At 39.1% G+C, this 24,816-nt stretch overlaps 1 protein-coding gene across 1 annotated transcript in view; it reads left to right on the top strand.

Annotated features, from left to right (window-relative positions):
- csmd1b (CUB and Sushi multiple domains 1b) overlaps positions 1–24,816 on the top strand; it is a 228,740-nt gene that overhangs the window by 111,925 nt on the left and 91,999 nt on the right. The window contains exons 26-34 of the mRNA XM_084718622.1: positions 9,179–9,295; positions 9,404–9,517; positions 11,280–11,375; positions 12,596–12,799; positions 13,187–13,311; positions 14,286–14,382; positions 15,862–15,966; positions 22,400–22,518; positions 23,219–23,288. Coding sequence (XP_084574748.1) covers positions 9,179–9,295; positions 9,404–9,517; positions 11,280–11,375; positions 12,596–12,799; positions 13,187–13,311; positions 14,286–14,382; positions 15,862–15,966; positions 22,400–22,518; positions 23,219–23,288 — 1,047 coding nt within the window. The remainder of the gene's footprint in view (positions 1–9,178; positions 9,296–9,403; positions 9,518–11,279; positions 11,376–12,595; positions 12,800–13,186; positions 13,312–14,285; positions 14,383–15,861; positions 15,967–22,399; positions 22,519–23,218; positions 23,289–24,816) is intronic.

Genomic DNA, 24,816 nt, shown 5'->3' with positions numbered 1-24,816 from the left:
TCAGACAAATTTTCTCACCTCTCCCTGGTTGTGACAGAACAGTCAAGACTGTGGCTTTTATGAATATCAGCTCCTGCACCATGTATAAAATAGCAGAGCAATGTCCAATCACAGCTCTGGTTTGTCCTCCTCATACATGGCTGCTGGTTGTCTCAGCACTAACCTGATAAGCAGAACAGAAAAACATCATCATACATGTACAAGATTTATTTCCCTTCAGTGGCACACATGAACACCAGACATGGGTTTAATGTTAACTGTGCCATATTCAGAGCTTAACAAGATATTTAGAGCTGACCAACAGTACAGCATGACTCCGACTGTGTACTGACACAGACACACACACACACACACAACGGGGAGTCTCTCGTAGTACAGCTGCCAGCTCAGCTAAAACACAAGTACCCACACAGTAACTCTCACAACAGGCCATAAATGTGTTTATAGTGACTGTCAAAGCGAAAAACGGAGTTTGTTTGTTTGTGTTTTTTATTGACCGGACTGAAGTAATTTTCTTCACTCTGAAATTGCCCTTTTCACCTGAGACTTAATCACTATGCATAAATCTTTTTGAGGATTTTTATTATTTGTTTTTTGAATCACTGCAGGTCAGCAAAGAGCCAAAATGCCCTCTTTCTATCATCATCGTCATCATCATCCTCCTGTCCAGACAATTCCACTTCACTTAATCCATCACTGTATCAACACAGACACATCATACCTCGCCACTCCGCTGCTTTGAGAGAAGTCATCCGCTAGCTTCTGTAACTCAGTGCAATCTCTTATTCAACATCTCTGCCAGCGGTCTTTTTGAAAAGATGAAGCATGCTCCCAGAGTTTATTTCTTACATAATCTAAGACAAATCAATGTCAACTACAGCAGTCAGCTATTATAAGTATAAAGCTTCATGATTTTAAGTTTTAAGTTAAACAACACTTAATTTGTTGGCATACAAAAAAACTACAGCTCCCATTAAAATGTGCCATTGCAGCAGTACATGTACTTGCGTTTTGTCACGCTCTTGGTGATATCACAGGCATGTCTGATCTCGATGGGACCCCTTGACTTCCCTGTGAAGCCATTGCTTTTGTCAGGCCTTGCTGTTGTTCCAGTCACTTCCGTTTTACCATTTCTCAGTTGCTGTTATACTACTCTTAATAAAATTCTAGTAGGCTTTTAATTTGGAATATCTGTAGAGAGTGTTGAGTTTCATTAACAGTTAAAATAGGTCACTTGAGACCATCGTGTAATACCCCATCTGTGATGCCCATCACCATGTTCACTTTCCAACCCATGAGTATTCTGTAGCCATTACTATGTTATTACACGAGTACTTGGACAAACTTGGCCTTTATTTTGATCACAGCCCCTGTTGTGGCTGGTTAAAAACATATAGAACAAGCCACTGTAATTAATTAGTAACTGAGCGCTGTATTTGTTTTAAGCAGCAGATTGGTGAGTTTTAGATGACTGTGTTGTTATACTGGTGTAATTAGTGTTGCTTTAAGGGACAGGTCACCCCAGAATCAAAAATCTATATTTTTTTCTCTGGCATCTAGTGTTATATATCCATCAATACTGTTTTGGTGTGAATTGCTGAGTTTTGAGGATATCAGCCGTAGAGATTTCTGCCTTCTCTTCAGTATAATGGAAGTGCCACAAAAATACATTTGAAAAACTCAACAACGTCTCTTTCCAAAAATCATGGCCCAGTTACTCACAACAATTGGTAAGCAGTTTCATGAACTGCTTTCTATCAGAAAGAAAGTAGTTCCTACATGAAACTGCTCATAACAAGCCCTCTGAATTTTTTTTTTAATTAATTATTATTATTAATTTTTTTTATTACTTTGAGCACCACAAGCCAAGCGCCATCTACTCCCATTATATTGGAGAGAAGGCAGACGTCTCTATGGCCGATGTACAGGCCAGAGGGAAAATATAGATTTTTGATTTGGGGGTTTGGTTACACTGACTTTACCACATGTACTATTAGAGTTCAGGGAATACCACCCCTTCTCAATATACTTTACCAGACTTATATTTGTTACATAACACTGTTCATGTCTCAGTTGTTGATTAAGAACAGTGAGTCCCAACTTTGATTTAAGAATAGACAGTATTATTGTTGTATTAGTCCAGAATATCTGGGATGTTTCTTAGTGTTTTGGCAGTAGACATTACTCTTGTTTGCCCCTCATCTCTCATGCTCATTCAGGTACAGCTGAGGTGTGGGAGAACGTCTGCTGCACCTGCTGGTAATGACAGTCTGAGGGTCACCATGCCTTCAATCAGAAACGCTCACATTTGTCTTTCAATATGTGCGTGGCCTCTTTTTTGATATAGGCTGGAGCGTTGGAAGTTTGTTTACAAGTTAAGAATCCCACTGTGACCCTATAGAGAGCATATATTGTGTATAAAAATGATTTTGAATAAACTGATCTGCCTTTAAAAGTAGATAGATACACATTGATCAACCTCTCATTAGTTTGTAGGTGTGGACGCATTGACCGACCCATGACACACACACACACACACACACACACACACACAAACACATTGATTGCCTCTACTATTTCAATAATCCGTTTTGTGATAAGAGACAGTAGAGGTCTTATTCTACGTTCATGGTTGATCTCTAGAGACAGCGGTATACATGGCAAAACCATTTTTCTAAGGTTTCAAGGAATTTTACTCTGTGTTTTAGGATGAAAATAAATAAACACTGTTGTGCATATGTAGCGTTTGCTCAAGAGTTTTTGGTTATTTACATTGTTGTGATAAATATGCTCTCTGAAAAGTAGAACTCTGTATAACTGTTGTGTTTATGGTTTTGAAAAAACTCCTGGAATAACTGCAACTCAACTTTAAAAAGTTTAGGACATTTCAGAAGTCTTTTCCTGTACTCTCTCTACAACCCCAAAGCCCTGCTGTGTCTGTGTGTGTGTGTGTGTGTGTGTGTGTGTGTATTTGTGTGTGAGTAGAAAAGGAAAATGAGGCGCAGACAGTGAGAGGTAGGACTACAAAAGTGTTGTGTATGTGTGTGTTCTTGTGTATGTGTGTGAATGATCAAAGCGCGTGGATGTGTGAGGGAAAGAGAGTGACTTGCATAGCATTTTTTGCATTTATTTGTGTGTGTGTGTCAGAGGGTGTGAGTGATCAAAGCACACGTGTGTGAAGGCTTTTGATAAGGCTGACACCTGAGCCTAGAGCAGCACCACTGGGGGATTGTGGGTAGATCAAGACAAGACCTCTAGACCTGAGGGTTTGAATGCAGAAGCACAACAAGAATCAATCTGAAAAAAATATCAATCGATATCAGTGCGCGGGATCAGGAGAAGTGGAAACAAAGAGGGTGATTACTCTGATGCTTTAGGAAACAAGAAGAAAGTAGGAAGGGATGGAAGTGGGGAGGAGGAGGACGAGTGGGCGGGAGTACAACAACTGTCTAGCAAAGGAGTAGAAACCAAACCAAGTTTTGCTGTATTTTTCATTCCAGGCATGTAAATCGGTTTTAGTGAGCAAGGCTCAGCCAAGAATACGCGCCCAGTCTTAATGTCCACGCTCACGGTCTCACAGACTTTGACATGTGTTCCTGATAAGTCCACAGGGGCTCAGGGCTGTCCCACTGTGAAATCGCAAAGTGCTTCAGGGCTCTCTGGTGTACTTTTTGAGCCCTTTATACACAGTTTCCACAAAACTGAAATGCCGAAGACTTTGCTTGAGGGAATTACCCTCAAGGGGGATGTCTGAAAATCATCCAAAAGAACAAAAAAAAAAAACATTTGAAGAGTTGGAAAATGGCAGATTTCATTTTCATAGCCCCCGTGATTGGTTGATTTTCAAGTAGGGCATGATAAAGATAATTTGTTTTTATCTGTTTTGATCCAACATTAAAGTGTAAACAAACATCTTTTCAGCTCCCTAGCATTTCCAAGTGGTATGATTGCTATTCCACTGTGCCAAAGACAACAGGTGCTATCTCAAAATCTGTTTACCTGTAAATATGTATTCCCCCTTCACCTTACTCTGCTACACCCAGTGAGAAATATTACTGTAAAATTATTACTTTTTCCAATAATATGTAGGGTGGGGGATTATTTCAGTAATAAAACACATTAACACAGTAAAACAGTATTAGTTACAGTTACTGACAATCAGTTACTGAATACATTTTTTGATCTCTGTAGGTTCTTATGATGATACGTACATGTGGCAGGTCAGGTGAGCTTTTAGCCAAAAAAGCCAAAAAAGCCAAACAAAGGATGGAGGATGAGGGAGAGGGGAAGGGGCATACTTTCACAGGTGGAAGTATTGTCATTATTTTGAGTTTGTTTAGCTACTTTGTTTTCACCACAGCTGACATCCGGGCAGCTAACAACAAAAATTTTCTGAATTTATCAGTTCACTGGATCAGCAGTTCAACTTGGAAACGTAATAAGGCTGCTAACAAGGTACAAAAGTAACGTTCGATACTTTTGATTCTAAGTAATAAGTAAAGTAATATTACTACTTTTTACTTCTTCAGAGCCAATCTCTGTGGAGAAATTCTCAACAGCACTTTGGAAGTAAGACGTTAATAACGTAATGTTACTCAAACTATGTTAAACATAGCAGGTGCTTAATGGGCAGCTGTGGCTCAGGAGGTAAAGTGGTTCAATCCCTGGCTCCCCTAGTCCACATCTCAAAATGACTTTGCAAGATACTGAATCCAAAGTTGCCCCTGATGGCTGTACCACTGCTTTGTGATTGTGTGTGTGAATGCACGATTGTTACATGTAGTTGTTAAGTGTTTTGAGTGGTTGATAGACTACAAAAGCACTATAAAATGCGGCCCAATTATTTATTCCTTTGCACAAACAAATAGCGAAAGTCCTTTGTTGGAGTCCAGCGGAGGAGGAGTAATGTTGGAAGAAAACCCTGGGAGAAAAATACATGACTTTGTTCATTAAATTAGTCTTTAGTCTTACTGGAGACATTATTTTCCTGAGAAAAATCAGTGGTTGACAGATGCAAGTGAGGCTTATCGGGAACCAGTCTAAATGTGAATGGTGTTATTTAATAAACACTGTGTAATTAACATTTACTTCATAATGATAAGTTAAAACAAAATATTGTCTATTTCCACTTTAATAATAACATTTAAGCTGTGATTATATTTAAAAAAAAATGAGCAACAGTCAACTTGATTAAAATCACATCCTCCCACCTGAGTGGCCACAGACAGGCCGGTGACCCAGGCAGCATATTAATTCACAAAGTCCTGTCCCGTTTATCATACGGCGTTTTCAACCTTTGCACCCTCCTGCTCTCACGTTTTCACTGAGCACAGAGGTGATGATAATTAAAGTCTGCTAGGGATCACAGCTGATACTGTGGGTGGACAGTAGGACTGGACCACTGAGATACACACACGCAAAACAAGACAAGAGGAGAAGAGGCCAGATGAGGTGAGAAAAGAAGTGATAGGAATACACCACAGGTGTATGTGTATGTGTTGTGGTGATGACATTGACAGATGTGCTTGTCGCTGATGTTTTCCACACATACACACCCCCCACACACACATTCCCAGACACTTACACTAATTTCATTGACCTCCGCTGGCCTAACCTGTAGTATAAATGTGCCCACGCCCACATACTGTTTGCACACAAGGTTTGTAACTCTCTTGGGGGTGCTGGAGATGGATCAAGCTATAGTCAGGGCTGCCTCTCGTGGGTCATACACTGGTTGTAGGGATTAATAGGCCTTTTGAAATTGCAGTACGCTGATACTGGGGAACCCACACTGTGCCATAGCTCAGCACCACATAAATTCATTCAGTAAAGTTTTTATCCTGCTGGGTTTTTGTGAAGAGGGAGGAAACTACTCTGCAGAGTGTGCAGCAGAACTGCCATCTCATCTCTTAAAAACATGTGCCACTACGTTCATTTGATATGTAGAGTTGTGCATGCAGCCACTACAAACCAGAGATGCGATAGTTTTCTATAATTCAGTTTTTTGTTGTTGTTGTTTTTTGGTTTTAGTTAGTGTCTATATTGGGTTTGCTTGTTTTAGTTTAGTTTTTATTGTTTGTTTTTTATTTTAGTTACCTTTTTTTCTCATTTGGTTTTAGTTTAGCTCAAGTTCATTATAATAACCTTGCTTCACATTACCACAATGTGTGTCGCTTATAAGTAAATGTGTTTGCTTTTGACTGCTATCTGTCAGTCAAAAACATCACATCTTTTTATAAAAACAATTTTTCATTAACTTAATATAATAAATCATAAGGAAACAACTGGGAAATAAATCAGAGTTTATTTAGATACACAACTAGATCTTTGGTTGGACATTATTCACACGCACAAATACACATGAACACACATGCACACGCAGATCAAAAGCACTACATTTTTGCATTATATAACAATGCCCTGGAGCCACAAGGGTGCAAGTGATATTTGGGGACAACATGAATTTTCTGCTAAACTAAACAACTTTTGAGCCAAATGCAGCCAGTTGGATTAAAAAAGAAAAAAAGAAACAAAAAATATGAGAATAACAGATTAGGGTAGTGATACGCTCGCCAGCTTTGAGTGCAGTGGGCAGTGCTCCCAGCAGCAGGAGGAAAAAAATAAGACACATGATTAAAATCTGAATACTTCATTTCAACATGATGTCTCTAAATGATGGAAGCAACAAAGTGGAAGAAACTGAACGCTGTTGCCAGAAGTGTTGCTTGCAATATTGTTACCTTAATTCTACAGTAGCTATCAGTACACTGACATTTCATGTTGTTTTGGCTTTGTATCCCACAAACTGGATTAAAGTGAAACAAAGACAGTGATGTTAAAGTGCCTTACTTCAGCGTTAAGGGTATTTAAGGATGTTGAACAATGATCCTAACATGCAGACAAGACAACCAAGGAGTTTTTTTTTTTTTGGCCAAACAGAGGAATGTGCTTCTCTTGCCAGTTCAGCCATCCATCGTCAATCCAACTGATCATACTATTCAGGAAACATACAATAAGTGAAGCTGGCTGCGGTTCAGGCCTGGCAGGGCATCATTAGGGAAGATTCCAAGTGTATGCTGATATCTGTGGGCTTCAGACTTCAGTCACTCACTTATTTATTTTAACCTTTATTTATTCAAGGGAGTTTCTTTGAGAGACTCTCTTTTTCCTGGGACACCGTGATATCTCTCACATGCATGCACACACACACACACACACACACACACGCATGCACACACACACACACGCATGCACACACGCACACAGTTGCACACATTCACACCTGGAAGCTGCCCAGTACAACCACAGTCTGATCTGTCTGCCACAGCACTTTTGGGTTAAGGACTTCGCTCAGTGAAAGTAATGAAGGAGGGGCAAGTATTTCTCTTCAATTTTTCCCTTACAGATTTATCCCAAAAAGTAAAAATCCTAATTTTAAGTTTCCTCCAACTTGCTGGATACATTTCAGTCCCAATAAATTGAGTAAATAGATTTAGAAATTGCTACAATCCCTGTGAAGTTCATCTCAAGTGAATGTAAACCTCACCAAATATAAGCTGAACATAAAAACTTAAAATACTAGTCATTGTTTCATTTCAAATTTAATGTGCTGTTTAAGTACTTTTTTTTTTTTAATCCATTTTTTAACCCAAATGGGGCACATCCACTAGGTGAGAGGCAGTGTACTCCCTGGACAGGTTGCCAGTCTATTACAGGGCTAACACACACAGAAAGACAAACATTCACATTCACATTCATGTCAATGGACAATTTACAATTTTTCAGTTCACCTAACCTGTGAAGTTCAGTGGTTGGCACAAAGGTGAAAGAGGTGAGCGACGTGATTCGCTTACAAACATACCCAAACTCCCCGCCGTGCCTCACAAAAGCTAAATCTAACCATGTGTGTCTCCCTGTGACTTTAACCCACATGTATTGTGTGCACATGAAAGCACATTGCAACTTTGCACTGCGCCTTTAATTCAATTTGTGCTTGCAGTCCGTGTGAAATTTAATCTGGTTTACAAAGGCGATAGCATATTACACAGTAAGTGACTCGGACTGCTTTTTTGAATCTAAAATGGATTTTGCGAGGAGCACTCAAAAGGTACAGACTACAGCACCCTTTTCTGAGGTCAGTAATGTCACAAGATGATAAGATTCAAAAACATTTACCAAAGCTGCAACTAAGAAACATTTGAGTGTATGACTCAGACCTCAGCAGTGATGGATGTGACCATTACAAGAAAATACAAAATATAAGTTGTGTATTAATGTCTTATTAAAATTGAAGTAGATATCAAAAGGAAATCAGTTGATCTTGGACTGGTATTGGCAGATACTCTGTGTTGTCATTTCAGTATTGATCTCTTAACATTTCTTTATTAAAATAATTGCCAGTGATTAATTCTGTGCAGGCCTGGCTCATCTCGAGCAAGTCTCTTGATCCCACCTGATCCCACACCACTAAAGATGTCATGAAACTACACCTTTTGCTATTCTTTTAATATGAGAGAGACCCCTAGCATTAAAACTTACGTATTGTGTGTTTAAATGATACAGTTGATTGCTCCTCAAAATCCTAGGTAAATACAGCCACATACACATTTGTAATTGCAATCACCTAAGTGCATTAGTGAGCATCAATTTGAGTTCAAATTAAATGGCCACAGCACCATAACTCAGAGTACCCTCTTTGTTCTGTGTTATTAAATCCTCAGATATCGTTTTCATTTACTGCGTTGTCTTTATTTCTCAAAAGCTGATTTTTACTTTGGAAGTAATTCAGTGCGGCTCCCCTGCACATCTTTAAATTATGTGTTTACGCTTTGTCTGCTGAGATTTCTATAGAATATATTATAGGTTAATTAAATTTTCTCTCTTCCCATCACAGCCAGCTACTTTTAATACATCTACAAAAAGTTGCACCTGCTCTTTAAAGGTGAATAATTTCCCACACATGGCCCTTGCAAATTGTGTGAACGTTATTAAGTGCAGGAGATCCGCACTTATATCATCCTGCCATATGCGCAGTCCTTCCCTAAATGCATATGAATAAAGAAAAGAGAGACACTTCAAAATGGCCGTATGTGGTTTATAAACTTTCTTTTGTGCTGAAGTTGTAAATTATGTGTATTTGGTTTTAAAAAAGTAATGCCCCCTCTCTGTCTCTCTATAGCTCCATGTGGAGGACAATACGGTGGATCTGAAGGAGTTGTTCTGTCCCCAAACTATCCTCTAAACTACACTACAAGACAGACCTGCTCCTACCACATCACTGTGTCCCCACAGTTTGGTAAGTACAGAAGTGATCACATGCATCATATATGTCTAGAATGAATATTGTGATTGACACACCAACACAAAAGCTAACTCATGTCTTTGCTTATTTCTTTTTCTTCAGTGGTGTTTGGTCAGTTTGCTGTTTTCCAAACAGCCATGAATGACTCAGTGGAGCTGTTTGATGGAGCTAATGAAAATGCTCGATTGCTCAGCTCCCTGGCCGGGTCACATTCAGGTGAGTCTCCTAATGGCTCATGCCGGTGTCAACGTACCTGAGACAATGCTGCTGTTTTTTTTTGTCTGTAATTAAGCTCTAATGTTTTTAAGTTTTCTCCCTATTTCCTTGTTTTGTGCTCTTGAGCACATCTTTGAAAGAGTGAAACAGTGAAATCGTCCTTAAGAAAGCAGCTCTTGGGGGCTGTAGAACACAACACCAGTGGTCGTTATCACAATTTATTTGACAGTGATGTATACGGTGAAAATCCATTATGGGTTATCTTTACAAGAAGGAATCAGCAGTGGAAAGCGTCTCACTGGGGCCATACAATGTACAGTAGCACTTATACCCAACATGGGTTTGCTTATCCTTCAACTTTGAGTCATCCCTACTGGGCAACATTTTGAGATACTTCTCAGTAACACACGGCGCTTGGATGGAGATTGAAAGATGAGGCAAAATCGATGTAAATGACATGATATGAAGTAAGAAATGTGGAGAAATATTGATTAACATAGTTGTTGGCAAAATGTGCTCTTGTTGCCTCAGAGTTTCGTGTTCTTCTGTTGTGTGGAATGGCCAGGGGGCACGCTGCAGGGGAATCACACTGGAATTGACATTTAGTTTCTTTCTATAGAAATCAGGGCTCTTGAAATATTTTCTCTGTAGTGTTTGTTCAGTTGTGTGCGTATGGAATCATGAGTGGGGAAAATGAAGCTCTTTAATAAAGGATAAGCACTGCGACTGCCAACAAAATTACCTCTCCAGTATTGAAGCACAGTCAAGTTTTATGATAAAAAATAGTAGTTGCTTAGGGTATTTCTTTCTATTTTTACACTATGTTTTTTTTTCTCTCTTTTTTTTTTACCATCCTTCATTGAGTGGATCAGGGAGCTTTCAATGTCATATTCAGTAGGAGGTTGTGACAGTTTTCATTTGGCTAAATGGACCTCCACACTATGCATTTTTTCTCTTTCCAACTACTATCCATCTAAGTTAGTTTAAAGAAAGGAGACCTGTTTATATAATGTAAAATGGGTGGCTTATTCCTTAAAGTTAATTTGGGTTTGAAATTCCCTTTTGGCTAAAACTGGCAGCGAAGAATGAAACACACCAGGCTTTACAAAATAATGTTAGCCGCATCATTACCCTATCGCACTTGCATGCATGCACGCGCGCACACACACACAGGCAAACAGCTTTATAGCACATTGTTCTAGCTAACTGACTGATTATCCTGACACACAAACATATTAACACACATACACGCCTGGCAAGCTTAAGCATACACACACATCCCAACGCAGCTAATGATGGTTCTAAATGTCAGCCATACCAGACCATGTTCTTCTCATTTATCACTGTTACCTCGTTTGCTTGTGTGTGCGCGCATATAAATCCCTGTGTGTATGTGCCTGTGAGTTGGTGTGTGTGTTTGTTCTGGCATTCTTATATTTGTGAGGACTACAATTTACTGCCAGGCAAAAACGAAGTAGAAACCCTGCCAAATGCTAAGTTATGAGTGTAAACCAGTACAGCTAAATGTATGGTTGTGAGTGTCTGTGATGCAATTATGTCAAAAAATAGGGGAAAAAACAGTTGCTGTTTGTTTTCAGGATAGAAGGTTAAGCTGTTTTTAGCATTAGCATTAACATTAATTTTGAAACCAATGTGTGTGTGTGTGTGTGTGTGTGTGTGTGTGTGTGTGTGTGTGTGTGTGTGTGTGTGTGTGTGTGTGTGTGTGTGTGTGTTTGTGCATGTATCTAATTGTTTGTCCTAGGTGAGACTTTGCCATTGGCAACTTCCAATCAGATCATGCTGCGGTTCAATGCTAAGAGCGGCCAGTCAGCTAGAGGCTTTCATTTCGTCTACCAAGGTAACGCTCACTCTGTTTATTGCTCTTTCCCTCTCTGTCTCTCCGATACACACACGTACACACTTCCATTCACTTTAGGGCTGTCACGATATACTGGTAATGATGATAAAAAATCAAATACTGATTGTGTTACATATGTGATAGTATTGTGTACATAATCCAGCACTCTCAAACATTGTATGCGGACAATACTCACCTTGTTTTGCCCAGGGGCCACTTTTGCAAAATAATGGGAGTTGATGAACAAATATTAATAAGGATTGTTTTGAAATGAAAAAAAAAAAAAACATTAAAAGGTCCATAGCTCCTCTTTTTCAATTTAATTAACATGAACTTAACATACTATATAAATTAATTCAAGACTGACAGATAAATCTGATATTTTACTGCATTTATTAACCTCAAATGTGGTTTTGTTGTAAATACTTTGGTTACATTTGAAATAGTTTATATAGCTGGAACCTCTTCCATCATGAAATCACTGAAATGTTTGAATGATTCATAAACGTAAACATAAACTGCTCCTTCCAGAGACAGAATGAATAGTATATTTAAGCTCTTTTAGTATGAAATACATATTTATGGGATGAGAGTTATCCTCATTTCCATGTAACTTTTGCTTCACCTCAGCTAATAGTTGTCTCCCCTCCCTTAGCTTATTGTCTGATTCTACTGCACTTTGCACTGAGAGGCCGCCACACAAAGATCAGCATTCTCTTTTACCAACAGCTTAATTTATCCTATTCTACAAAACTGGCATTACTGTTCCTCCTGCCCGGGAAAAACAGTGTGAATCATTTTATTTTCATTTTGAATTAGAAAATGGTTGGAGGGCCAGCCTGTACCTTACTGAGGGGGACAGATGTGACAATGTCACTGCTGTTTGCTCCCTGAGATCACGTGTTCCTTTTTGTTCTTGCTTTGTCTCCCTCCCCCAAAGTCTCCCCACACATACCTTTTCACTATGCATTAAGCGTAATCACACTTTTTAATGCACTTTTGTGCAGTTATGGTTACAGACTCTCTCTCCACCTCCTTACACTCATATTTTTGAGAGTAATTCATTTGCCAAAAAGGAGACAAATTACACAATAAACCAAGTTTAAAATGAATTTGACTTAATTAATTCCCTAATTCCAATTCAAGTGCAACATGAAAGTCTCGCTTTGTGTTTTTTTTCTCCTCCTTCTTATATTATTTAATTCTGTTCGTCATCGTAGCTGTTCCTCGCACCAGTGATAGTCAGTGCAGTTCAGTCCCAGAGCCTCGGTACGGCAGGCGGATTGGTTCTGAGTTCTCAGCTGGCTCCGTGGTCCGGTTCGAGTGCAGTCCCGGGTATCTGCTGAAAGGATCCAGTGCTATCCGGTGCCAGGCCGTACCAGGTGCCCTTGCACAGTGGAATGCAACAACACCGACATGTATAGGTATGACTAACCGACCATGAAATGTATAGAGAATATAGCCAAATAACATATGCAGCTCCAAATTAAGAAATCAGTCCTTTCTATGAGCCATCAAGTACTGTGCAGGTTGAGATTTTGACATTAATTCTAACAAACTAAACGTATGCCTGCATGAGATCTTTCTATGCTGAGAGCAAGTCTTGTGCAAACAGCTTCAACTGTCACCTCAGTTTATACCATAAATAATGTTTGTTATCATATTTTCTCTCTCTGGCTCCCTGTAGTGCTAATTTGAACACCATATTGTCTCTGAGTATGCGGAGCAATATTCCAACAACCTGTCCTATCTGTTAGCTATTTAGTTAATAAACTTTGCCAAGAAATCCATATTTTATGTCTTCATTCCAGTTCCCTGCAGTGGCAATTTGACTGAACGTCGCGGTACAATACTATCTCCTGGTTATCCTGAGCCCTACCCAAACAGTCTGAACTGTCTGTGGAGGATCCATGTCAGCGAAGGAGCTGGGATACAGGTACACATATGTATTCACTTATAAATAAATTGAATACTAATAACAAGTTTATTTATACAGCACTTTTCAAGAGCAGACATTAGACAGTGCTTCACAAAAATTAAAAAAGCAAATGAGAGACAGAGGATACATTAAACGCAGGCACCCAACTACAACTAAAATAAACAGAACAGATTAAGCAAAAGCAAGTCTAAACAGATGGATCCTAAGCTCCTTTTTAAAGGTGTCAACAGTGTCCACAGATCCTGAGTTCAATGGGAGAGAGCTCTAAAGTGTAGGACCAACCTCAAAAGCAGAGTCTCCTTTTGTCTTGAGCCTGGAACGAGGAACAACCAACTTGCCGTGATCAGAGGACCTCATCGGTAACTTACAGGGCACGACTGTCAGATCACCCGCGGCTACTGTTTTGTGTGGTCCTTTAATGTTCATTTGATGTTTTTATATCTACTGTATCGCATCCTTATGTGTGCTAGGCTCCAGCGAAAGACACATTTTCATCACTGCCTGCATTAATGGATTTTGAATCTGGATAATATGACTGCCGTAGCTTTTTAATGTAGGCAGGGCAGGGCTTGCAAAGCTGTAAACGTGATTACAAGAATCTTGAGCTGGATTCTGATTTGATGGGAAGCCACCGTAAAGATATCAGAATTGGTGCAGCGTGACACCTTTTGGAGGACTTGGTAGTAACAGTTTGGACTACTTGTAAGCATTTAAAACCATCTTGCTAAAACAGGTGAAAATGGAATTGCAGTGATCAAGATGGAACAAAGTAAATGCAAGTATAATCGTCTCCATCTCATCTCTTCTGGACAAAATGGTTCAGAGTTTTGCAGAGTTTCAAAACTGGTAGAAACAGGAGCAAACCAAAGAGATATACTGTATATAATCTATGAACAACACAAATACAATGATGAAGGATGCACCAACTTAAAGACTGGCGTGTTTGTTAATTTTCACTGTTTGTTGTTTAGATCCAAGTGATGACGTTTGCTACTGAGCACAACTGGGACTCTCTGGAGATCTACGATGGAGGAGACATGACAGCTCCCAAATTAGGGTCATTTTCTGGTATGACAATATGCTCACACACACACGAACACACAAACTCGTGAACAGACACAAACACTCCAGAGATCTATGATGGATGAGATATGACAGCTCCTAAACTATAGATACACACACACACACACACAGATTGACAGACACGAGCACACACACACAAGATCTATGATGAATTGGTTATGACAGGTCTTAAACTATAGACACTATAGACACAGATACATACAGCATACACTGGAGATCTATGATGGATGAGTTGTAATACCAGACAACATGATATATGTCTTAAATAATGTTTACTGTTAAATAAATAATGTTTTTAAGACAGAATTCTTCCAATTTCCAGGCAGTCAGTGAGCGCAAGAGAAGAAAGGAGGAAGAGGAGGGAGGATAGAGGGAGGGGAAGAGTTTTACCACAAGGTTGAGTGAAGGATGGAAGAAAGAGGGAGAGAAAGACGACAGGGTGGGATAAAGAGTGATCTAACCTTTTACAATTTCCCAGCGGAGTTTCCCCTGTGACCTGCCCCAAGCACATACCTGTCACACACCTATCACACATAAAACATGCCGCCCATAGGGCAACACACACACACCCATGTGCACATGCACACACACACACACACATAAATGACTGTGCCCTTCTCAAGAAGGCACACCGGGGAGCTGCCCACTGTAACCAAAGTGATCTGGTGTTGGCCACTGAGCAGCTTCACTGGGGCAGATGAGGGTTGCTTCACATAAGGACACTAAAATGCTAGCTGTCCATGGAGGGCGGGGGGTCGTTCACCTTCTCTGCACATAATTTCCCAGATGGTCTCAAGGTTTAAACAAGACTCATGTTCAAAATCTTGCTTGCTGAAAAAGTGTCACCATGTATTTTAAACAAAAAACTTGTATGCCCAGTGTTGTTTTTATAAACACTCAACAGAAATCTAAAATTTGCTCTCATTGTTCATGAGTTGAAACACTTCTTCAGTGCACACAAAAAAAATATTTATCTCAAATTGTGTTCACAAATTTATTAAAACTGTCTTAGTGAGCACTTCTCCTTTGCCAAGATAATCCAGCCACCTGACAGGTGGAGCATAAAGTGCTGGTCACAATCAGGAACTACTCTAAAAAGTGCAGGTTTATCTTAAGGCATTTATTTGGCACTGAACTATGACTATTTCACATAGGGCTACAGATACCAGTATTTTTTAACCAGGAGGGCAAAGTCATGACCTGCCCTGCCTCTGACTGGCTAGTACTTGTTGCCTTCATTGGGTTAGGGTTTAGTTTAGGCATGAAGAGTGATTGGTAACGGTAAGATTAAAAGGGTAAGACAATCATAGGCAAAAATAAAAGTATTGTGTTTGTATTTTTATTTTCCCACTGATGAAGCGCTACCCTCTTTTCCAAATTTATTTATATTTTTATCAACTGGTGAACATTTACCTGTAAAACTCATCGACTGTTCTGTCGTATGTTTATCTGTGTCTTTTACAGGAACCACCGCTCCCGCCCTCCTCAACTCAACGTCCAATCAGCTCCTTCTGCACTTTCAGAGTGACATCAGTGTGGTAGCAGCAGGGTTTCACCTTGAATACAAGAGTAAGTTAAAGCTTAGATGGTTGGGTATATTGATAGATGGACGGACAGACAGACAGAGATAGATAAAGAGAGAGAGAGAGAGAGAGAGAGTGAGAGAGGGAGAGAGAGAGAGAGAGAATATTGGCTGCCTTCTCACCAGAAAGCACAAATGCACACAAACTCACAGACACACCCATACACTTGAGCACACACATCACTGCGGCCAAAACTTCAACATCAAATAACAAGAGTCAGTGACCTGAACTGGTACTGCCTGAAAGCATACACACACGCTGAGACCCACATTGGAGCACACACACACACACACACACACACACACACACACACACACACACACACACACACACACACACACACACAGAACACACACCTAGAGGGACGTAAACAGAAACTCGTAAACTGACACATGCATAACCGTGCACACATGCTTTTGCTTGTGTCACACATGCACTTAAGTTCAAAGGCCCAAATATGTAGACTGACAAAGGTATAGACATAGACATTACCATCATGCATTTAACACAAGCACACCTGTCAGGGCATGGTTGTGCTTTTCAGTCCTTTGTAGTTGTTTTAGCTTAGAATCACTTCTAGATCAATGAACATGTCCCCTTTTGTGAGTGTGTGTGAGAGTAGTAGTGTGTGTTTTTACGTGCATTTCTCTCTCCCTCTCTTTCCCTGTGTGTGTGTGTGTGTGTGTGTGTGTGTGTGTGTGTGTGTGTGTGTGTAGGTGAGTGCACATTTTTGGCTCAGTGGTCTGCATGGTCTTTTTGTTGGCTCTTAGTGTCATCATGCCATCGATAGGAATGAAAACTTGGAGGACTGGTCACTTCTGAGGACATCTCACTGTTTCTACGTCTCTATTTTAGCTTCAGTGTACCTCTGACTGTGGTCACTGTGATGTTTTCAGTGTGGCTTTTATTACACTTTATAACACTTACATTTGAGCTGGGTTCCCCCCTGTGGAGTATCATAAATAATCCTCAGGTTAACGTGGTACTTAGGGTGGGTCAAGCCACTCTTCTAATCTTATGTTTTGGCATTTATTTTGCTCAGGCCTGCAACACATATATTATAGAGTTGAGAGCAGGTGGTAGTCTTTTTGGGTGAGAGGACTTTGGGTCAAACTGTGCTGGCAAGTTTTGATTAGAGGTCTTCATGTGCACTCTCAGTCCTTTGTAACCAACTTGAGACACAAGTCAGGCTGCACCCAAGTTATATTCAGTCAAATGGGGTTGTGTCTTGAGTGTGTGTGACTTTGTGACTGTGTGTAATACCTGGATCTGTGCGTATTAGTAGGACAAAACAGGGGTCTGTGAAATGCAGGAAAAACAAGCCAAATGGCATTTTTTGATCATGGGTCATTGTTGATTTGTGGCTTATCATGCTGCTTGTTGGTAATATGTCTGGTTCAGATCAGGTCAGACTGTACTTGGATTCATTTTCTCTCTTGTTTTTTTCTTCAAAGACTTACAGTGTGCACAGTATGTGAATTTCTGGATAGATTTTCTATACAACCATGTCAGACCCGGTCCAAATTTTTGTATTTACAAAAAGTATTCCCATCTGTGTTTAGTTGTCTTTCTGCATTTTACCATAATCCGACTGATCACCAATTTGAATTCAAAATCTAAGATAGCAAATATCAGTCATTCATTCACGTTTGAATCAAGTGCTAGCACAATGGCCCTTTTTAATACCTTAGACCTTTTTAATTACATTAATACATTAGTACACAGATTATTAATCTAAAGTGCGCCTTTCCAAAACAAACATAACCCAAACCTTTTGCTTAAATGTGTGTACATGGATTTGTATGTCCAGATCACACAAGCTGTAATTTTTTTGATAAAGGTAAAATGTGTGACAAAACAGCATATTAATGAAGTACTGTAGTGCTGCACAGATTCCCTGACCTACAAATCTTCTTCTCCACATTTAAGAAAACATGCTTGTTTGATACAGACTCCAAGTCAAATTGAGAATTGTGATGCAAAAATGATCATTTCCACTAATTGTGAATCATATTGTAATCTCAATATCTGTCAAAATAATCCCAATATGATTTTTATTTACCATATCTTGCAGCCCTTATTTTAATGCATATAAAGTGATTTGATTTGATTTTTATTGTGTCACAATATAGTAAACAAATGATATGGCAAGCCCAAACAGACTTAAAAGATACTAATATTTAGGAAATTAGACCAGTCGCAACATAAATTACAAATAATACTAAACAAATAAGCCATCCTGACATTTGATTAATATTGTATTCTTTGCTCATCATGAACAAGGACAGTACAGATGAAAATGTGATTCATTCTCAACTTCTCCAAATTTGCACAATTAACGCACCCGCATCATCCTCCTGGATGTTTTTAAGTCTGTCAACTTTAAGGGCTGGAGGAAGTACTTTCGATTTTGTTTTCGATGCAGGTGTTTCCATGTGTGTTAGTCTGTGTGTGTGTAGCTCGGCTCTTATAATGGTCGCCTCTGCTTTATCACCTATTCACATTGAGAGAACCAGTTGTAAAGCAGTTCAGGGGAGAATAGAGATGTGGAGAGAAGGGAGGACAGAAAGGGAGAGATGGGTTATGTGAGGAGAGTGAACGGCAGAGGGACAAAGCGAGACAGAGAAATCTTTTATACCATATATATTATAAAGAATAATCATCTGTCCTCCTGGTGTATCCAAGTTTTTGAGTAAGTCAGTGTCTGCTATAATGTGGCAGGACCAACACAATGCATGCAGTTTCATAACGTAAGTCAGCAAGAAGGCTATTTGCTGTTATCACAGAAACCAAGTCCAAGTACAGCCTGCTGAGCATTGAAGTTCATCCAAGATCACCTTCAAAAAATATATCATACATTAAACCACCACAAGAGCTCTTACAGGCCTCAGATGGTCGCTCTGCTTATCTCAAAATGAGTGCCAACCCTTTAATCTGTAGCAGAATTTGCTCCAAGTCTGCCTCAGAGGTTCTTTACAGGAGGTCTTGATACAAGTAGGCTTTTTTTTTTACTTTTTAACTGTTTAGATTTAACACAATGTTTTGCCAAGATTGTTCCAATGGCCTGTTGGATAGGTGATAAGAACACCAAAATTATAATTTGCCCTCAGATGATTGTTTATTCTGATCCCACTCACAAGCACTTGAGTAAAGGCAAATATTACCACAAAACGACTTACAGTATGTTTAAAATAAAGGCTCTTGCTGCTCAGTGTCACTTTATTGTCTTTAAATGTTTAGTGTATAACATTAACATGGGTCTATTGGCAGAAAATAGCAGAAATGGAATAGAATATTCATACGTATGTTTTCATCAGCCTATTTGTTTAAAAAAAAAAATACACAACACTGACTACCCATGACTCTTGGTGCAGTCATGTGAGTTAGTTAACCTACTAAATGACTGTGGCACTTAATCACATATTATTGAAACACATTGGCATATTAGCTGCTAATTTTCATTTTATGTTTTTTCAAGGGACAGTTCACCCCAAAATCCAAAATACATGTTTTTCCTCTTACCTGTAGTTCTATTTATGCATCTAGATTGTTTTGTTGTGAGTTGCTTATTTATGGAGATATTGGCTGTAGAGATGTCTGTCTTCTCTTGAATTTAATGGAACTAGATGGCACTTGGCTTGTGAAGCTCAAAGTGCCAAAAAATACATTTGAAAAATTCAACTCCAGTGTCTCTTTCCAGAAATCATGACCCAGCTTTGAGCACCACAAGCTGAGTGCTATCTAGTCTCATTATATTAGAGAGTGGGCAGATTTCTCTATAACTGATATCTCCAAAACTCAGTAACTCATACCAAAACAATCTAGATAGATGAATAGCAGCATAGGCCAGAGGAAAAATATATATTGTTGATTTTGGGGTGAACAGTCGCATTAAATTCACAAATCTTTAACTCAGAACATCTGGAATAGTGAAACTGTGTCTGGCACTGTTGATCTCTGTGTTGTGCACTGATTTTTCACTGCACCGTCTTCAGTTTTCTACTATGTTCCCCGTAGAAACAGGGAAAATAAGAGCCATCATTGAGCCATGCTTCTGCTGCTAAAACGTCTCCTTGTCAGTTTTCAGTAATGTGGTAGCCTGCATGAGAGAACAACATCATCTGCTGGGGACACGTGAATGATTGTGGTGATGATGTCCTTATCATTTTAAGCTGACTAAAGGGACTTTCCTCTTAAGGGCAGAGTGAGACATCTCTCCCTCTTGTCTGTCCTCAAGTAAACTGAAACAGAAGTATAGTAAATCCAGTCAGTTAGACTTAAATGCTGACACCGTCGAGTTGTAGTCTAGTGGCCCTAGTGGGGTGGTTTGTGGTGCTGTCAGCATTTTACAGAGCGTCGCTGCTCTGTCATAAGCAGGGAAAAGAGGGAGCAGTTTGCTAGCACACAGAGAGAGGGAGAGAGATGGTCAGCCAAATGGAATAGTTTCATTGATCAGTTGTCCTGACAGCCTGCTGATGCTCTGCCTAATAATACGCTGTGTGTGTGCATGCATGTGTGTGTCTCTGAGTTAGAGTCTCATGCAGCTATTTCAGTTATGCTCCATCCCTCTCTGCAAGAACACACTCATGTAACAGTCAGTCACAAACATGCACTCCTCACAAATGTCATACACCGGGGCTGGGCCACCTGGCTGTGTGTGTGTGTGTGTGTGTGTGTACATGTGTGTGCGTGCGTTTGTGAGCTCAGTGGGATCACATCGTTTTGCTGGTGGGAAGGTAGATAATGAACCAACAAGACCAGAAGCAAACACACACTCTCTCTCTCTCTCTCTCTCTCTCTCTCTCTCTCTCTCTCTCTCTCTCTCTCTCTCTCTCTCTCTCTCTCTCTCTCACACACACACACACACACACACACACACACACACACACACACACACACACACACACACACACAAACATTCACTTCTCTCTCTCCCCTTCTTTTACTCTCTATCCCTCTTCCACCCCTGTGTTGCCATGGTAACCGCTCTAGGGCAGTCTCCTGCGGAAGTTTCCAAGTGAAACACACAAGCACACACACTTACACACACACAGGAGCACACAGATACACCCCTACTGATGCTGTTTGATAAAGGGCTGGCTGCTGTCAAACTTATTAAGGATGTGTTTAACCTTTATTGTGTTGGGAATACACAACCAAAGTCATTATGTTACCTTCACATATTTTTAAGCACATTTCAGAGGCCACTGTCACTGCCAACGACGTACAAGCTTTGTTATTGTACGAGCCGTCAATTCATAAATGGGCTCTTGTATGTCAGGAAAAAAACACTTACGTAGAGAGAGAAGACAGGAATGGTAATGGTGAAGCTTTTATTGACATTTACTAAAACAAAAACAAGGCAGAGAACTGAAGAGGCAAAATTGTTTTGCAGCAATTATAATGCAGAATTATGATTTTTTTTCTCTCATGTTAAGTTTGATTATGACAAAGTCAAGACAGCAATGTGAGTTTAACTGTCTAGAATTTAAACAAGTGATGATCTTGTCACATTTATTTTATTTTCCTGTCCATATCTTGCTAAGATCTTTTGTCTAGATATCACAACTTCAGGCAAAGAAATGTTTACATAAAAAAAAATAGTTAAAGGCGCAGTTCATCCGAAAACCAAAAATGCATTTTCTTCCTCTTACCTGTAGTGCTGTTTTTCCATCTAGGTAGTTTTGGTGTGAGTCGCCGACTTTTGGAGGTATTGGCTGTAGAGATGTCTGCATATAATTGAACTAGATGGCACTCAGCTTGTAGTGTTCAAAGATTCAAAGTCAGATCAATTTTAATAATCCCCATGTTTATTTCAGTGCTCCAGACAGACACCATAAAATCCACAGTAAAAAATTAAGGCACACAAAAGCACATGCTCTAAAGCGTGGACCTTGTCCCCACAAAACTCCAGCAATGTCTCTTTCCAGAAATCATGACCTGGTTATTCGAGATAAACCACAGACCCTGTTCCTACAGTTTCATGCGAGAACTATTTCCTTTCTAGTAGAAACAAAGTAGTTCTGGTAGATTCTACACAGAAAGAAAGTAGTTCTTGTACATTCTGTCATAGATAGAAAATAATTCCTACATGAAACTGCTCACAACAAGATCTGTGGATCATCTTTAATAGGATCATCATTTGTGGAAAAAAATATTGCTGTTGATTTTTTCAAATGTATTTTTTGACACACTCCAGTTCCAGCTATATATGAGAGAGTGCAGATATCTACAGCTGATATCTTCAAAACTCGGCAACTCACACCAAAACAGTCTAGATGGATAAATAACACTACAGGTAGAGATATATAAATATATTATTTTGATTTTGGGGTGAACTGAAAAATTAAAAAACAAGAAATAGTAATGTCATAGTTCATTGTATTTATGTTTTGTTTGTTTTTTCTCCTTTTTTGCAGCTGTTGGTCTTACCACCTGTCCAGAGCCAATGGTCCCAGCCAATGGCATTAAAACAGGGGACAGATATATGGTCAATGAGGTGGTAGCATTCACCTGTGAACCTGGGTACACATTACAGGTAATGAAAACAGACACAGAAACTACAATAATAACCAATAATAATAATAACCAATGTAATGTATGTATTAATACATAAACACATGTATTAATATATACAAACATTTATGTTTTAGATACTAACTACACATAGTCAACGACTGGTTCTCCCATAATGTGGCTAGTATTAATACAACAGAAAATTTGATTTTCAGATGTTTGTGAGGCACAACTTGAGTCTATGACAACTAGCAAGCATGTAATAAAAAGCAATTTCTACATTTAAAGGTAGAATCAGTAGGATTTTTTTTAACTGTTTATAAATGCAGCAGAAAGATGCCAGTAGGTTAAATACAGAGATTCTGGGTTGGCCCTGTTTGTTGTGAGGGTCTCTGGAGATACAGCTACCACCACACACTACTGGTGGGTCATAAGTGATGATTTAGGGGGATTATGTTTATATGAGCTTATACATTTTTTTAAAGGAAAATGCTGCATATTATATCTTTACATACACCAAAATAATTGTCATGTTCCTAGATAAAGTTGAAAATCTAATTCCCAATCTTAGAGAATGTGAAGGTCTCTACTTTTTTCTTCACTATTCATTCATTTAAAAGGAAAAAGACACTTGATGAACACTGATGAACATTTTCCACAGTTCTTTACACTATTATATCAATAGTTTATTGAAACCTAACCTATTATGTTATTACTTTCAGGGCCACTCTCACATTTCCTGCATGCCTGGGACTGTGCGTCGATGGAACTATCCGCCTCCGCTCTGCATAGGTGACAAACACACTGCTCTGCTGTTATAAATGATCCATCCAATGGGAAAGAAATAACTCACATGCATACATGCATAAATTAAATAGTAGTGACTGAATGAGAAAGTGTAGTTCTGACTTGATTAGTATCTTTAATGTTATCACCCTGGAATCAGATTTTTGGAAGTACAACATCTTGACTGACACAGGGTCAGCGATCTATAGGATCAATATACTTGCAGGGGGCAAACTGAATTTTGTACCTTGTGCCGCTGAGCGCCAAGTCCTCCTAACTTCTGCAATAGTGTTAAGGCACCTTGATTACATTGATGTTTGTGTTTAGGCTTGAATAATTCAGTTCTTGGTGAAACTTGTAGCAGGTCTGGGAAGCCAATTCCAGTTAAAGTCAACCTTGACATGTCAGGACTAGCTTAACTCAGCCCTGCCACAGCCCCCTTCAGTATGTGTCAAATCCAGTATTTCCTATTTCTGTCAGAAACACTTCCATCAACCAAAAGATGTGGAAAATCTGTCAATAAAGCGGGGGGTACCATAATAAGCTACCATAAGATTTTTAATACATGTCTGTCACCATTTGTTTTATGGGATTTCCAGAAATTCATCACACACCCCTATGAAGGCTAGATTAGAAATTTTTGAACATGATATCCAGTCTCCTAATAATTGTCATGACTTTGCCCTGCTGGTTAAAAATGGTATCTGTAGCGCTATTTCAAATAGCCACAGTTCAGTGCCTAATAAATGTCTTTTTTCAAGATAAAATTGCACATTTTAGTGTTGATTTTAATTGCGACAGATCCAAAGAGAAATAAACATTTTGTGTGCACAGAAGAAATTTAAGATTTTTTTTTCTATGACTCATGAAAAATGGAAGGAAAAACAGTTTTGCATTTGTTTTTGTAGAGTGTACTTCAGTAAACATCAAACAAGTGAACTCAATTACACTGTTGAGTACTGTTTGGTACCTCTAAGCTAAGAATACTAGACAAATAACAAAACAGTAAAGCAATGTTTTTATATCAGCAGTGGTCATTCACATCACCATAACCCTAAACATTAACTAAATATTCATTTTATTTTTAAAATAATGTGGAACTTTAATAATACATACACTCAGTTGCAACTTTATTAGACACACCGCTACAAACTATTGCAATTCAATATAGCTGTTATGCCATATTTTTATGATGCCTATGATGTTCTGTTTTTTTGACACTGTTACAGAGGTGTTAATTCATGTATATGTTTTAGGTCAAAGTTACAGGTTATGTTGTGCTGGACTGCATTATATTCAGAGGTGTTTTGAATATTCTGAACCCTTCATGGACATAAACAGGAAGAACAAAAAAATAAGAAACACCTCTCAAAAAAATGTTGTCCAGTGCAACACCACCAATTAACTATGACCTCAGTAATACATGTATGACTGTATCTAAACATTAGACTAGAAAAAAAGGACATTATAAACTTTGTAAAGGTGGAATTTATGGCAGGGCTGCTCGTTGAATAGAAGTGGTCTGTACAGGTCA

The sequence above is a fragment of the Lutjanus erythropterus genome, chromosome 1 (assembly GCF_056507025.1).
Source record: "Lutjanus erythropterus isolate fLutEry1 chromosome 1, fLutEry1.hap2, whole genome shotgun sequence".
Classification (NCBI taxonomy): Eukaryota; Metazoa; Chordata; class Actinopteri; order Lutjaniformes; family Lutjanidae; genus Lutjanus; species Lutjanus erythropterus.
Note: the sequence above shows the minus strand (reverse complement) of the source record. Positions and strands in the feature narration are given on the sequence as shown.